At 37.2% G+C, this 16,406-nt stretch overlaps 1 protein-coding gene across 3 annotated transcripts in view; it reads right to left on the minus strand.

Moving 5' to 3' along the window:
* The window catches only part of LOC121873156 (protein still life, isoforms C/SIF type 2-like), a 389,616-nt gene that overhangs the window by 284,758 nt on the left and 88,452 nt on the right, over nucleotides 1-16,406 (minus strand). For all 3 annotated transcript variants that reach the window (XM_042376482.1, XM_042376480.1, XM_042376481.1), the window contains exons 4-8: nucleotides 10,343-10,525; nucleotides 9,162-9,310; nucleotides 7,124-7,232; nucleotides 6,799-6,969; nucleotides 4,273-4,459 (exon numbers count right to left, since the gene is read on the minus strand). In XM_042376482.1, the coding sequence (XP_042232416.1) occupies nucleotides 4,273-4,459; nucleotides 6,799-6,969; nucleotides 7,124-7,232; nucleotides 9,162-9,310; nucleotides 10,343-10,525 (799 nt within the window). The remainder of the gene's footprint in view (nucleotides 1-4,272; nucleotides 4,460-6,798; nucleotides 6,970-7,123; nucleotides 7,233-9,161; nucleotides 9,311-10,342; nucleotides 10,526-16,406) is intronic.

The raw sequence follows: 16,406 nt of genomic DNA on the forward strand, positions 1-16,406 counted from the left end.
GATTTTTTCGGTAAATACCAAGGCCCTAATATCATCCATTTTGTTTCTCATACTTCTACTGTTCGCGTAGTAGACATTTAAGTTAGTCGTGTTCTGAGTCCTCCCCTTACCGCGTTTAGTTTTAGACGCCCTGTTTAATTTAGTTTTGTCATCATTCCTAACACTATTTCCCTGTACTCTTTTACTTTGTTTACCCGCTCCCACTGCAGTTTCCCCCACCCCCGTGCCCATATGTTCCCCTAGCAGTTTAAAGACTTCGATATCCTTTGAACTGCCCCCTCTAGAGACCCAGCCAGGGTTGCCACCCCATCCCGAGACAGGTGCACCCCATCCCTAGCATAAAGGTCCCTTCTGCCGTAGAAGTTGTCCCAGTTGTCAATGAATGGGACCGATATTGACTTGCAATATCTGTCAAGACGGTCGTTGACACCAACCACCCTTGACAACCATTCACTGCCAACTCTCCTTCTAGGCAGGACACCGCATATGATAGGGATCCCTCCCTTAGACCTAATACGATCTATAGCTGCCTTGAACTTATCAAGAAGCTCCTCACTCCTACACCGGCCAATATCATTGCCTCCTGCACTGAGGCATCTAAGAAATTTATCACCACTTAGGGAGGCAATGATTAACCCTTTACTCTTCTCTAGGTAATACATCCATGGGTGACCAACACCAATCTGTCTACAAAGGGACTTTACTTTAATAAAAGGTTTTGGCTTTTATCTGATCAGGAATTTATTTTTAAGAGTAGAGTAGGGAGATGACAGTACAGTATGTGTTGTATAGGAGGAAATCTAAATGTATGCACTGGGGTATACATACTGAAACAATACTATTCTTATTTTAATCATGGCAAGAGAAAACGTTCAGTCTCACAGAATTAAAAACTAATGCACGGTCTACGACAGGGTTACAAGATGAAGTAGTAATGACCAGTACTCTTAATCACCAAATTATATACATGGCACGAGATTGTGACATACATATAGATAAACAAGAGATGAGGTGCAAAACGACCTTGAAAAATTACGAGAAGAGTGACGCTTAATGGCTATGCATGTTATGTAAAATTTTTTAATGCACATTAAAAATAAAAACATATGCTACGAAGTCTTTGATGAACTTCTAAATACTAATAAATGGACTATGTGATACTGTATGCAAAACTAAACTACGCATAACAGGAATAATGTTTCTTATACCGTACTATCAATCACTATATGTCAGGCAACAACAGTGTACAGGTTTGCTAACAGGACAAAATGCATTAAAATGAAATATTAAGAAAAACTAAAAATCACATACTGTAATTATGTTCGGCTCAGAAATCGAAAGGTGACCACAACGCGCTGTGGTTGTTTTTAAAATAACCAGAGAGCAAAATTTTGCGTTTAGATTTTATCCGAACATAACCCAATCCAAACTAACCTAACCCAATCCAAACTAAACTAACTCAATCCAACCTAACCTAACCCAATCCAAGCTAAACTAAACTAACCTAACCTATAGCAAAATCTCGCTGTTGGTTATTTACCAAACAACCACAACGCGTTGTGGTCACTTTTTGTTTTCTGAGCCCAACATATACACAAATACTGTACTATACATATGGTACCTAGATGCACAGACAAGTACTGCACTTACAAACACACGCACACAAGCATGCAAGTCTGTCTGGATGTCTATAAACATCTTAGAGTTGAATCTAATTGTTTATTAAAATTTTTAGTTAAAGCTGAGACATACAGGAAGAAATTAGAAAGATCTTTGAAGGTACAGAGTACAGTATCTAGTATAAATGACACTTCTCACTAATGGTAAAAGTTTAGTAGCAACATTAATATTTATTTAGTGTTTATCCATATTTTACAGTTACTCAAGACCACATTTATATTGGCAGCATAATGTACGAGAATAGGATTCTCTTAAAGAAGTAAAGACAATACCTTCTGAAGTGTGAATCATACAAACCAATCTACAGTACAGTACTTGTGAATCAATTGAAATACAGTACTGTACTGTAATAGTACTTAGTGCAAAAAAGCAAGTTGTATATCTGTAACATTTGGATGACAGTAATTATTACTGTACTCATTGACTCTGTATTATGTGAGGAATGTTCTTAAAGCAATATTTACAATGGTGTCTGTATCTTAATTTTTGCTCTTGTCTGACTGCTCCTTTCCCCATTAACTTCACTGCTTCACTCATTCTGAAGAATTATCTTCATTTTGTTGTGTGTCACTTTCTCTAATACTAGTTTTTTTATCTCAGCCTAAGCCCTCATTTTTTGTACCAATTATAATACTGTACTGTACATCTGAACTTTTTATATGTTTGAACTAATTACCATACTGTGTACAGTACAGTACAGTTTAGGCCCCCACCCCCAAATTCGCGGTCCTCTATTATTCGCGATGTCACTCTGGATGTACCCAAGAATGTCTGTGGGTAGTTTTAAAGTTGGCGTAATTTTTGCGGCTGGGACAGGGAGCCATTCGTTCTAGAGACAGTAATTTCATTTACCTGTATTGTAAATATGTGTGTTTGTGTGTGTAGACACACACACAAAACATATGCAAATAAATAAAATTGGGAAAGTTCTCTCACAAATAAATCAGAAACAAATTTATTAAAAATGTGACAGTCTACCCTCAAGTTCGTACTTTATTACTTTACTACTAAAGCACGGACTTGAGGCTAGACTGTCATATTTTTTATACATTTGTTTCTGATTATTTGTGAGAGGATTTTCCCATTTTTATTTATTTGTATGTTTTGTACGTGTGTGTCTACACACACACATATATACAATACAGGTAAAAGAAATAATTGTCCTAAGGGCAAACACATAAGGGAATATACATTTCTTTGTACACAAATAAAAATGTACACCCCCCCCCCACGTCAGCAAATGTTATTCACGGATTTGGCGATTCGCGGCAATTTTGAGAACCTAATCCCTGCGAATTTGAGGGGTCCCTGGTACTTATTATTTCTTTGTCAATTTGTCATTTTATTGTCCTCCTTTCTCTGTCTTCCTGTTCTCATCTTTCTTTTTGGTTTCTATTGAGCAATAGTGGCTACAAAATCCGCCCTGTACTGCACTCGCTTTTCTTGACTGTCTTATCAATAACAATTTTCCAAGGAAGTGTTTTCCTTACATTCTCTCTACCAGTGAACCCTGGCCCATGTCTGTCATATGATTATTTCTCCCTGCCTGCTGGGTCAGCCGAGCAATCATTCATACAGTACTGGTGGCCTCCCAAGCAGGCATGATGTTTTTCCATCCCTCACTCTAGCACTATGCAGCCCAGGACCAATTTGATGGTTAATCTAATTTTTCTAAAAATATTCATTATCCACCATGCGGCCACAGACTCACCCATGCATACAGACAGGACAACTTCAATCATATCACAACTTATCTCACAAATGAGAGACAAGCCACTGATAAACTGCCACACAGATGGACACAGTGGTAAAAATAACAAACAAATATATAATGAGTGGCACAGAGAAGTTGTCAACAAATGTTAATTCGGTGAGAAGTTTAAGAAAAGTCAAGGACAAATGTTACACTAACAACTATTTGGTAATCACAGATTAGATAAATCATAATTTGACAAGATAAATTACTATTCTGCACATGATGTTAAGAAATAATTCCTCTCAAAGTACCACACATATTCCCACTGTGAACAATCAGACTTAAGCTGCTTGAATAAAGAAATATAACAATAATGAAATTGTAAATAAATAAATAAATAAATAAATACTCTAAAAATCCATAAAATGGATGGTAAGCTTAACAAAAATATTAAATTGGAAAACAAATATGTAAAAGTTAAAAAAAAAAAAGGCACTATAGGCTGCATATCTTAGAAAAGAGTTTGGGTGTAATTGTTTAATGCCAATGTTATCATAGTGTCTCATCTTACAATGAGGTAAAATGTTATGATAAAACAACAGACATGAGTTTTCCTTCATCAAAATGAGATGGAGAGACAAGCTGACAGATATGAAAAATAAAGTCAAGTGTGAAAAGAGGGATAAGGCAGTACAAGAAAATCATTGTCTCACATATCAACAAAGTTACAATATATGAGAAAACATAATGAACAGGTTCTCCATGAAAAGGAAACACTGAAAAAAAAGTTCATTACTATGGCAGAAGGGCTATGATGAAAAGACAAAACAGACTGATCTATAATCAAATGAAATGGTACCATGAAAATCAACGTGCACAAAACGAATCCTACGTACCATTCTGCATGGCGGTAGAGCGATCTTCCACTCTAGAGATGTAGCAGCAGAGTTCATCTTGCCGCTCTGAGTTCTCTATGAGTTCAGCCTCCACACTGAAACCCCACATATGGTCTAATGAAGAACGAGACAACTCCACCTGGTACAAAATCTTGCCACAGATCTCCACTACTTCATGGGTTGCCAACTGGAAATAAAAAAGTTAAAATGTGAAAAATAAGAAAAGACTTTGAATAGCAACATAACTAATGCTGTACAAATTCAGTTAATATATTGAAGGGGTATACCGCAGTGTAAGAGAGAAGAATTAATTGTTGCAATATTTTTGAAGTCCTCTCTCTATAGATCAAAGGCAAAAACTGTATTCTTTCTTGTATCCTACTCAACACATGATGGAGGTACTCAACACATGATGGAGGTACTCAACACATGATGGAGGTACTCAACACATGATGGAGGTACTCAACACATGATGGAGGTACTCAACACATGATGGAGGTACTCAACACATGATGGAGGTACTCTACATGATGGAGGTGATCAACACATGATGGAGGTACTCAACACATGATGGAGGTACTCAACACATGATGGTGCTACAACACATGATGTACTAACATGATGGAGGTAACACATGATGGAGGTCAACACATGATGTCAACACATGATGGAGGTACTCAACACATGAGGCACTAACACATGATGGAGGTACTAACACATGATGGAGGTACTCAACACATGATGGAGGTACTCAACACATGATGGAGGTACTCAACACATGATGGAGGTACTCAACGCATGATGGAGGTACTCAACACATGATGGAGGTACTCAACACATGATGGAGGTACTCAACACATGATGGAGGTATCCAAAACATGATGGAGGTATTCAACACATGATGGAGGTACTCAACACATGATGGAGGTACTCAACACATGATGGATGTACTCAACACATGATGTACTCAACACATGATGGAGGTACTCAACACATGATGGAGGTACTCAACACATGATGGAGGTACTCAACACATGATGGATGTACTCAACACATGATGGAGGTACTCAACACATGATGTACTCAACACATGATGGAAGTACTCAACACATGATGGAGGTACTCAACACATGATGGAGGTACTCAACACATGATGGAGGTACTCAACACATGATGGAGGTACCAAAACATGATGGAGGTACAAACATGATGGAAGTATCAACACATGATTCAACACATGATGGAGGTACTCAACACATGATGGAGGCACTCAACACATGATGAAGGTACTCATGATGGAGGTAACACAAGATGGAACTAACGCATGATGGAGGTACTCAACACATGATGGAGGTACTCAACACATGATGGAAGTACTCAACACATGATGGAGGTACTCAACACATGATGGAACAACGCATGATGGAGGTACTAACACATGATGGAGGTACTAACGCATGATGGAGGTACTCAACACATGATGGAGGTATCACATGATGGAGGTACTCAACACATGATGGAGGTACTCAACACATGATGGAGGTACTCAACATGATGGAGCTCAACACATGATGGAGGTACTAACACATGATGGAGGTACTCAACACATGATGGAGGTATCAAAACATGATGGATGTACTCAACACATGATGGAGGTACAACACATGATGGATGGATGTACATGATGGAGTATTCAACACATGATGGAGGTACTCAACACATGATGGAGGTATTAACACATGATGGAGGTACTCAACACTCAACACATGATAGATGTACTCAACACATGATGGAAGTACTCAACGCATGATGGAGGTACTCAACACATGATGGAGGTACTCAACACATGATGGAGGTACTCAACACATGATAGATGTACTCAACACATGATGGAAGTACTCAACGCATGATGGAGGTACTCAACACATGATGGAGGTACTCAACACATGATGGAGGTACTCAACACATGATGGATGTACTCAACACATGATGGAGGTACTCAACACATGATGGAGGTACTCAACACATGATGGATGTACTCAACACATGATGGAGGTACTCAACACATGTTATAAGACATAATTGTTTCAAGTAAAGACTGAAGCCAACTGTACAGTACATATATTAAACAACAATCAGCTAATACAATACAGTACAGTGAGGTGGTTATTGTTAATCATGATATTTAAGTATATGAGTGATCACTACTGTAGCTCAAACGGTACCAACCGTGTTACTCAATTGAGTGACTTCGTAACAACATCAATGACAAAAATCATAATCAACATGTTGCATGAGAAACAGGAGTATTTAGAAGATGGTACACGAATGACAATGAACCATTATTAACTCCCCAAAAATGTTATCCAATGTTCTCGTGTAACTTATTATGTCAGCGAGCAATTAGACAAGAGCAAAAACATTAATTGAAAACAAGACACTTTCCAAATACGTACACATACAGGGTATAAAATTTTCATAAAAGAAAAGGGATAAAATTTGTTGTGACTTCTAACAGGGACTTACATAGTTCTCTATGAGGTCAGTTCGATGTGGAACAAAGTAGTTGGTCTCCTCCAGTTCTCGCCGTTTTTTTACTCGAACAAAATGCTCCATTGGGTTGAGGTTCTTCCGTCCACAAGCTGCCACCAAGAACTCCTCCACACTCATGGAGTCCTTTAAGCTGATGCTCACCGTCTGTTGTTGAGGTTAAATATTTAGAGAATCATAATTGACCATTATATCATAACTGAGAGAATTATCTGAAATAATATATATTTATAAAACAAGTGAATATTAAATAAGCATTTACAGTACTGTACAGTGCAAGGAAAACATGACCTATGCTCACCTGATTATCTGGGAGGTTAACCTTGTACTGCTTTTCACCTTCGAGCTGCTGCTGCATCTGTAGCGACCGCCGAGATGAGACACTATTGCTGCGTGAAAGCATTGGAGCCCTGAAATAAGTACATTTAGCGGAAAGAGTGATTCTCTGTATCAGAAATGCCTTCTCCTACAGTATGAGCAGCGTGGTAGAGCAGAACCTTCCTCAAACAGCTTGGTTGTTGAAGAATTTTGCATGTTGGTCTGGTTACATCACACAAGCATAGCTGGTCCCAATTGTTTGCAGTAAGCAACATGGATGCAAAAATATAATTATCGCATCATCACGTCTAATGCTTGAACGTGGAAGAAGGCACTGATACCATTATTAGAGATAAATATGGCAAATATTACAAAAATGTGACCTATACTGACAGAATACTATAGAGTTAGAATGACCTCTATTCATCAAAATCCTATAGTGCCAAGTCTTGTTAGACACAGTGTGAGTATTACATTTACTGTAGTGAGTTCTCTCTCTCTCTCTCACTCACTCCCTCCTGCTGTTCTCACACTTCACTGGTACTCTGCTTCTTGATCAATGTACAGTATGCTCTCCGTACTTACACCACACACACTGTACACTATACTTTATATCGTTCCTCATCACCACTGATCGGCTTGTTAGCCATTTTGAAGACCGATCACGCCTCTGTTACATACCGTTGGCAAGTACTGGGCATTTACTGGCTCAAGAATGTATCTGTACATGTGTCAGTGTTGATCAAGTCTGGGCTTGAATGAGCTCACATTTGGTGCCGTCACAACGTTCTCTGGTAGATTACTGCAAGAGTTCACATCTCTCACTCCAAAAAAAAGTTTGCCCTGACAATTTTCTGAACTTCTGGCTTGTTCAACCTTAAACTGAGACCCCTAGTGTGGCAGGCATCCACCAGGTCCAGGTATAAACACTAGACTGAGTAATGTACTCTGAGGTGTTTAAAGACTTATATTAAGTTACTCCTTGCCCGCCTATGGTATAAGCTGTGCAATTGTAGGTATTACCAATCTCTCTGGGTATCAACTGACAGTTTCTAGCATATCTCAGGAACCAGACAGGATGACAGTACTCCAAAGGGGGGAGCACCTCTTTTGACTTACACCATACTCACTGTACACTATGCATTCAATACTTACACCATACACACTGTACTCTATGCACTCAGTACTTTCACCACACACACTGTACACCATGCACTCAGTACTTGCACCACACATACTGTACATTAAGCACTCAGTACTTGCACCACACAAACTGTACACTATGCACACAGTACTTGCACCACACATACTGTACACCATGCACTCAGTACTTGCACCACACACACTGTACACCATGCACTCAGTACTTGCACCACACATACTGTACACCATGCACTCAGTACTTGCACCACACATACTGTACACCATGCACTCAGTACTTGCACCACACACACTGTACACCATGCACTCAGTACTTGCACCACACACACTGTACACCATGCACTCAGTACTTGCACCACACACACTGTACACTACGCGCTCAGTACTTGCACCACACATACTGTACACCATGCACTCAGTACTTGCACCACACATACTGTACACTATGCACTCAGTACTTGCACCACACAAACTGTACATTATGCACTCAGTACTTGCACTGCACATACTGTACACTATGCACTCAGTACTTGCACCACACAAACTGTACACTATGCACTCAGTACTTGCACCACACAAACTGTACACTATGCACTCAGTACTTGCACCACACAAACTGTACACTATGCACTCAGTACTTGCACCACACAAACTGTACACTATGCACTCTTAACTCATTCACTTCACCTCACCCTATAGTTTCCCATCTGTTTATTTTTAATAAAACATAATTGGTCACTCTTTTAAAACAAATAATATTGTCTTTAATCAATCTTCTTTTAATTACCATAAATTTCACTCTATTTCCTTGGGTTTGTTTTTCAGGACACTCTTGTAGTAGAACAAAGGACGTGACATACCTGCGTTTGGTTGCTCCTCTACCTGCAAGGAGATTATTGAGGAGGGAAGGACTTCTGGCGCAAATGTAAGCATGGAAGCTGCTAACAGTAAATACTCCAAGACGGTTGAGAACTGTTTTGGTGGTGCGCGACACATGGGTCAGTAAGCCCTGAAGAAATGGATAGATATATGTTACGAATTCAAATGACACACTGATTGTATATGAACATTGTAAAATTTATGGAAAAAAAATATTAAACTGAGATTTGACCGGGTACAACATTCTGCCACTGAAAGCTTTAGTACTGTAAGGTAAAATATATGACTATCAAAGGAAAATTCATGTGGGGAGATCCCGCAGGATATAAAATATCTTTCAGTGTCAAGTTGAATGTTCTAAATTTATTATACAACCCCCACCACCCACCCACCCACCCCCCAAAAAAGAATGGAAATAAAGAGCCTGGAGATCAGTGGAGCATTAAAATTGTCAAACAGTAAAATGTGCAGAAAAAATGCCTAAACTCTAGACATAATTCAGCCTACTATTCCCTTCAAGTACATAGTTTGGATACTAAAGGCATTTATCCTTAAACATTTCCAGAAAATTAATTGACCAGTGTCTTCATTCCTATTATTACTATGAACTGCACTAAAAAAGGAAGCACTCTATACAATGATGGAACTCCTTCTTAATTAAACAACTAAGAGAAATTATGTTAGAGATCCATCAACAACTGGATGGACTTAGTACAGGAAGCAAGCGGTCTATCCACTAAGCCACTGGTCACCCAACTATGACTAATATGTGACAAAGATCAATTTGGTGAAATTTTATTACTTCCAAAAATGGAAAAAAAGGTACCAGCAAAGCAGAAGAAAATATCCCGGTATAAATGAAATATCTTGCTCGTCCATAAGGAAGCCAATTAACAGCAGACTATCAAATATAATCCGGGTGATCAGGAGTGTCACTCAAGTTGCATCTCACAAGTTGGGAAAATGGTAATTTACTTTACTGTATCTTCTTGGTTACTTGTCAGTTTGTTAGTTGCTTGGGTGGTTGGTCACGTCTCTGTTACGCACTGTCGGCAAGCTTATAGCAATAGTTCGAATGAAGAAACATATTTTATTACCTGGTCTATTAATTTTGTAGAAGTTTTTACAGTGCTGTATTCCCGTGCATGTTTCGATACTGTACCTTTGGATTGGGGAGCTCGCCAGTCTGTAGTGAAGCCATGTAACAGCGGAGACGGAACTGCTCACAGTGTAGTCGCTCCAGGTTTTCTTCCCACTGCATGATCTGACCCATGATCTGTTGCTTGCTCTCAGCATCTGACACCACTGACAGCTGCAGCTCTGCCATGTGCTTCAGCTTTGAATCCTGTAAGGCACAGCAATTAGTGGTGCTCTCATGAACACAGTCAAGAGTAAGATGGAAACAACAAGTACTGTACTGTACCCTTGTGTAGTTAGTGAGTGATTGACTCAAATATTCAAGGAACTTCAAAGAAAACAACAAAGAATACACAACCAGTATAAAATGTCAACTTGATTGATCTAATTTCCTATGACCAATAGAGATTAATCATGGTGTATGTGTGCAGGGATTAGTCGAAGTGGCTGTGATTGGGGGGGGGGGGTCAAATTACTCCTTTACTAGATTTTGCCTCACAGATGCAGCACAAGGTTAAGTGGTGGAGATTAATATAATATTTTTCTCTTCTATTTTTAATTTCTTTTTACTCTTATTTTTTCGCCCCTCGGCCCTGTGGGTCGATGACCTGTGACCGGGTGGAGTATTCCCCGTAAAAAAAAAAAAAAAAGATGCGTCGAGCACCACACAGTCCAGACCTCCATCTCAACAATGCTCATTTTTTTTAGTCTGTTTTCAGTGGTGTAGCTGGTCAGAAAATATCTGATCCAGTTGGAAATCTGGGCCCTGGTTGTAAAAAAAAAAAAATGGCGAAGTAGAGACATACTGTATGTCACGTGACTCAGTTTATAATTCTACTTCTCATTATAATACATTATATAATATATAACAGCTTGGCTAAACTTGTGACCTAGTGGCTTGAAAACTATAAGTCTCGGAGAAATAGCTGAATTTGTATGATTACAAAGGATTTCACCGACGTACCACTCTCCATAGCTGGCAACACTGTCACTGCTGTAGGCTGCAGCATCTTCTGGTACTAGGCTACAGCAACACAAGTAGCAAGTGGGGTAGGAATGTTTCGCGAGTATTCCAGTCCAGTGGGTAGCAAATATGTGCCTTTTGGTTTTCCTTATTTGCGGCTTCTTGTATTAAATACGGTAAGATAAACCAGAGAGAATCCATATAGTATCGTTAGTCTGCCGCCCTGTGTGAAACATTCAGATTCGTTCAATTGACCCTCATAAATTATTTAAAGTGGACATGCTTATTGGAAGTACTGGAACCGTTCTTGTTTTATTTTCTTAATTTAAGCTTTTTAAGGTAATATTTGAAATGAATAAAGTAAGTCAGCACATTTCACGTAGAAAAATTATGTGTTGGGACCAAGCGAAGGCGTTGAAACACTGTAATTGTTATGAATACGTTACAGTCACCAACAAAACTCCCGTCGCCTCTCCCCTTGAACCATGAACCCCCGACATTCAGACTCACTAATCCGAAGTATTTATGAACAGAATAATGCATCAGTTTACTGCTTCGGGTTCATGAGTCTGAATCTCGGGGGTTCGTGGTTCAGGGAGAGAGGCGTGGGTGACTGTACTGTATTCATGTAATCACTGACGATGAATTTCGTTGTTGTTATTATTATGTGTTTACACAGATTAAAGTTATATTATATTTTTAGTATTATAATGCATTATGTGAATCATTGTTCTGTCCAGTCGGAGAGCTTATAACCCCTTACACTCCCCTCTGTAAAAGACTATACTACGCCAGTTTGTTCCGCCCATCTCCACAGTCACATCCCTTAACAAAATAGTGCAGAAGTCTTCTAGGGGAAATATTTGCTCAGTCTAACTCACAGCACAACCACTAGAACACGATCAGTGCATGAAAACGATCAATGCAACTCACCGCGAACCATTTCAATACAACAATCAATATCGTCCTCTGACTTGAGAAAAAAAAGTGACAACAGAACCTGGGTGCCACTATTAACTCAGCAGATCTTCAGCTTTAAAGGCTGGGGGAAGCATCACATGTTCAGCTCACGCCTCCTAACACACACCCAGCACAAACACGGCCAGTTATTATTATTATTATTATTATTATTATTATTATTATTATTATTATTATTAATATTATTATTATTATTATTATTATTATTATTATTATTATTATTATTATTAATATTAATATTAATATTATTATTATTATTATTATTATTATTAATATTAATATTATTATTATTATTATTATTATTATTATTATTATTATTATTATTATTATTATTATTATAGAATTAAATAAGGGTGTAATGTGTTATGAGAATATATATCGATATACTATGGAGTAATACTAGCAATCATCCATTTGTAATTTAAAGGTTCACTGATATTCGGTGTTTGTAACGATTTATAGTGTACATGTACATTTCACTTATATTGAAAACTTTCTAAAAAAAAAATATAATATATATATATAATATATATATATATATATATATATATATATATATATATATATATATATATATATATATATATATATATATATATATATATATAATGTGGAGCGCCACCAGCACTCGGCAAGTACCAATTTACATTTAATATCGGCAGAAACAAGAATCCTGTTGATATACGATAATGTAAACTTCTTATATATTACATAGAAACATTAAATCATCATACTTATAAACAATATTGTATTTTAATTGGATATAATGGAATCTAAAGGAATGAACGCTTTTACGGTTATGTAGTTAATAGTTTGGATTGCTTGACATTTTAATTTTTACGTCTTACTTGAATAAACAGGTTTGTATATTTGTGGTTTTTCCCGTATCTTCACTTTTTGTGGAATGTTCAAGTGTTGCACTAATGGGTTTTGTGTATGTCAATGTTTATATCTGAATCTCCTAAGCATGTTCATATTTTGCATGCATACATTTTAATTATTTCATATTGTTCTTTGCATTTATTTTATTTTTTGTTTATTATCATTTAAGTCAAGTTTTGCTGCCTCAATTAATAATCAAATAAGTGACAAGTGGCCTCATTTACACACAATCGCAGGTTCTCAATTGTTTCTCTTACCATTGACAACACAACATACATGTATTGTTTCTCACTCTTGATCTTTTTTTTATTTTTTTTATTTATTTATGGTTTATCATTATTATTACTATTATTATTTTTACAATTTCACCTCCCAGGCCCCGATGTGGGTCAGTGACCTGTGCCCGGGTGGGCTAATCCCAGTAAAGGGAAAAGGATGGAATGGCAATATCTGTAACTCAATCTCTTATGATAGTAACACCGTAGTTGTTTCTTTTCATCCCTTCTTGCTTTAATAATCCAGTGATGCTGCGAACTCCTGTGAAGTGAAGGGCTTATAATAAGGCCCAGTAGCCAGACTCAAAAGTTCGGATGACAAATATGTGTAAGAGAAACTATAATAGTGCATTAAATTAGTTGACTTTAACCTAAATCATAAAATTAATGACAAAAAGAGTATAAAAATATAGTAAGACCTAAACTAGATACATTTACTTAGCATCAATTAGGAATCGAAATAATTATACAAAATCTTCAATGAATTCTGAACGTTTATGTTATGTTCTAACTCATGCCATGTCTAGAGTCTAAGTTTCAATATAATAATAATAATAATAATAATAATAATAATAATAATAATAATAAAAATAATAATAATAATAATAATAATAATAATAATAATAATAATAATAATAATAATAATAATAATAATAATAATAATAATAATAATAATATTTTTGGCGGAAAGTTTTGCGTTCTAGTATAAGTCAAGCAGTTAAAAGCATTCTTATAGCTTTAACTGAGAGGATTATTCACCTTAAGTACCTTTGAAACGTTAAGTGAGTTTGTATTGTGGCCACAGGACTGCCTACACTCACGCACTAGGCTCGAGGTACGTGCTTTTAGACCACCATTCACATATCAGAGACAAGAAAATACAGAATTTCTATAACCTTGGGTCTAATTCTTGAGATAATTTTATATTGGGCAATATTTATAGCACGGTGTCTGATTTGCTGTTAGACTATATCCGGCTCATTTTCAACCAATCAAATGGATTATTTCTTTTCCTATGACAATGATAAATAATTTTTAACCAATTCAGGGTGTCTCTCTCATCACAATCCGCATGAAGTACCGTACTGTACAATAATGATTCTACAGCAGTTATTAATAAACTAAATAAAGGTTGTGTATTTTTCTTTAGTCTGTTCCTTCCTAAACGATAATTATTGATCTTACTGAATACTAAAAGACACTCGAGTTTTAATCATCCATCTTCCGAAATATGTGACATCGAAAATTTTCAAAGATGCCATAATGTAAACAAATCTTTTCCATTAACACAGAAATCTGTTCCAATTACCCATCCTACACACTATAGTTCCGTATTGGCGGTTACTTCCTTTGTGGAAAATAGACAAACTATCACACACCTGTATGACTGGAAGGTATAATGGAACACTTCTGTACTGTATACGGCAGAAAATACTTGATGACAGCGGTGCCAGAGGAGGGACAGTAGGCGAGAATTACTTTATATTCTCATGGTTCATTGGTCAGCTAGTTCAGTTAAGTTTGGTTAGGACAGGTTGTTAGGTTAACTGAAGATGGGTTTGGGTCTAGTTAGATCACTTCAAGTTGATTTATGCCTAGTTAGGTTTAGTTAGATCAGGTCATGTTAGGTTCAGTGAGATTTGGGTAAGTTGTCAGACTGTCAGGTTAATTTATGTTGTTCGATTTGGTGAAATAAAGCAAAAATTCGTTAAATTTTAGTTGAGTAGTTTATGTTAGGTTCGACTGCCAGTGAACCGCCGAAGTACCAGGGCCGGACTCAGGAGTGGGCAAAGTGGGCAGCTGCCCAGGGGCCTCCACAATCTGGGGGCCTCCACATATTACAATATTTTATTTATTTGTTTATTCATTTGGGTTATTTTTATTTTCATTCATTAAAATTCATGTTTATCTATTCCATCACGTAAAACTATGTTCAACAAGAAGCGTGATAGAAATTAGGCTAGCTACTCCTTGAAATTCATGAATACCTGGTTTTCCTATGAACCGTATATTTTTAATATTTTTAATATAACCGCATATGGCTTCAAAATTCTCCAAAGAAATGTTCAAATATCAAAATTTTCCCGGGGGGCTTATAGCGCTCCCCAGAACTCACAGATGTTTAGGCTCGCTTCACTCGCCACCCCACCCTCTTGGGTAGTTATAATGAGGGGGGGCCTCCACAAAGAGGCTGCTCATGGGCCTCCACAGGTCTAAATCCGGCACTGCGAAGTTCATGACTGTAACCCGCCGTAGTGGAAGCGTCACGAGGCAGCTTTTCATGCAAACAACACAACGAGTAAAAAGTTGGCACTATTTTACCACGTTTATCAGGAGCTGTGAGGTTGTTGTGCACCCATGCTATACTGTATACGTACATATCCTCAAACTTTGTTCATATTTTGCGCTCTATCAGTGTAGATAACCTAGTAACTGGAGCTTTGATTTTGATTTTAGTCTGTCTACGAGTGGAGTCCTAATCTTAGCCTAATCTTGACGTTTATATAATAAACTTTGTCATTGTCTGCTCTAAATGTAAAGTTAACATATCAAGCGTGAAAAGTTGTTAGATACGTTTCCGTAATAATAAAAATAAATCTTAAATCCGCAGAAAACAATAAACTCGACAAAGATTCACGTAATTTCAGATTTTATTCTTTCGTAATAAATCGTAGGCTTCTGCAGTGATCCGATATATACACACTTGATAAACATGAAAGTTGGAAACTACATTATAAGATCATCATAAATCTGTCAGGTGAACTAGCGACACGGGAACAAATTGATGATCCACCGAGGTATTTCACCCAGCAGTGTGAAAGATGATTCACAAGTATTTTTGACCTGGGTGGTTGGACGCGGCGCCATTGTGGTGACAAGTGACTGCCTGACTTATAAACATTATTTAATCTGTCATCTAATAATAATACTTCTAATAATAAATACGAGGATATATCATTATTATTTGGAAATTATATCTTTTTCAATTT

This window comes from Homarus americanus, unplaced genomic scaffold (genome assembly GCF_018991925.1).
Source record: "Homarus americanus isolate GMGI-L3 unplaced genomic scaffold, GMGI_Hamer_2.0 scaffold32929, whole genome shotgun sequence".
Taxonomy (NCBI): domain Eukaryota; kingdom Metazoa; phylum Arthropoda; class Malacostraca; order Decapoda; family Nephropidae; genus Homarus; species Homarus americanus.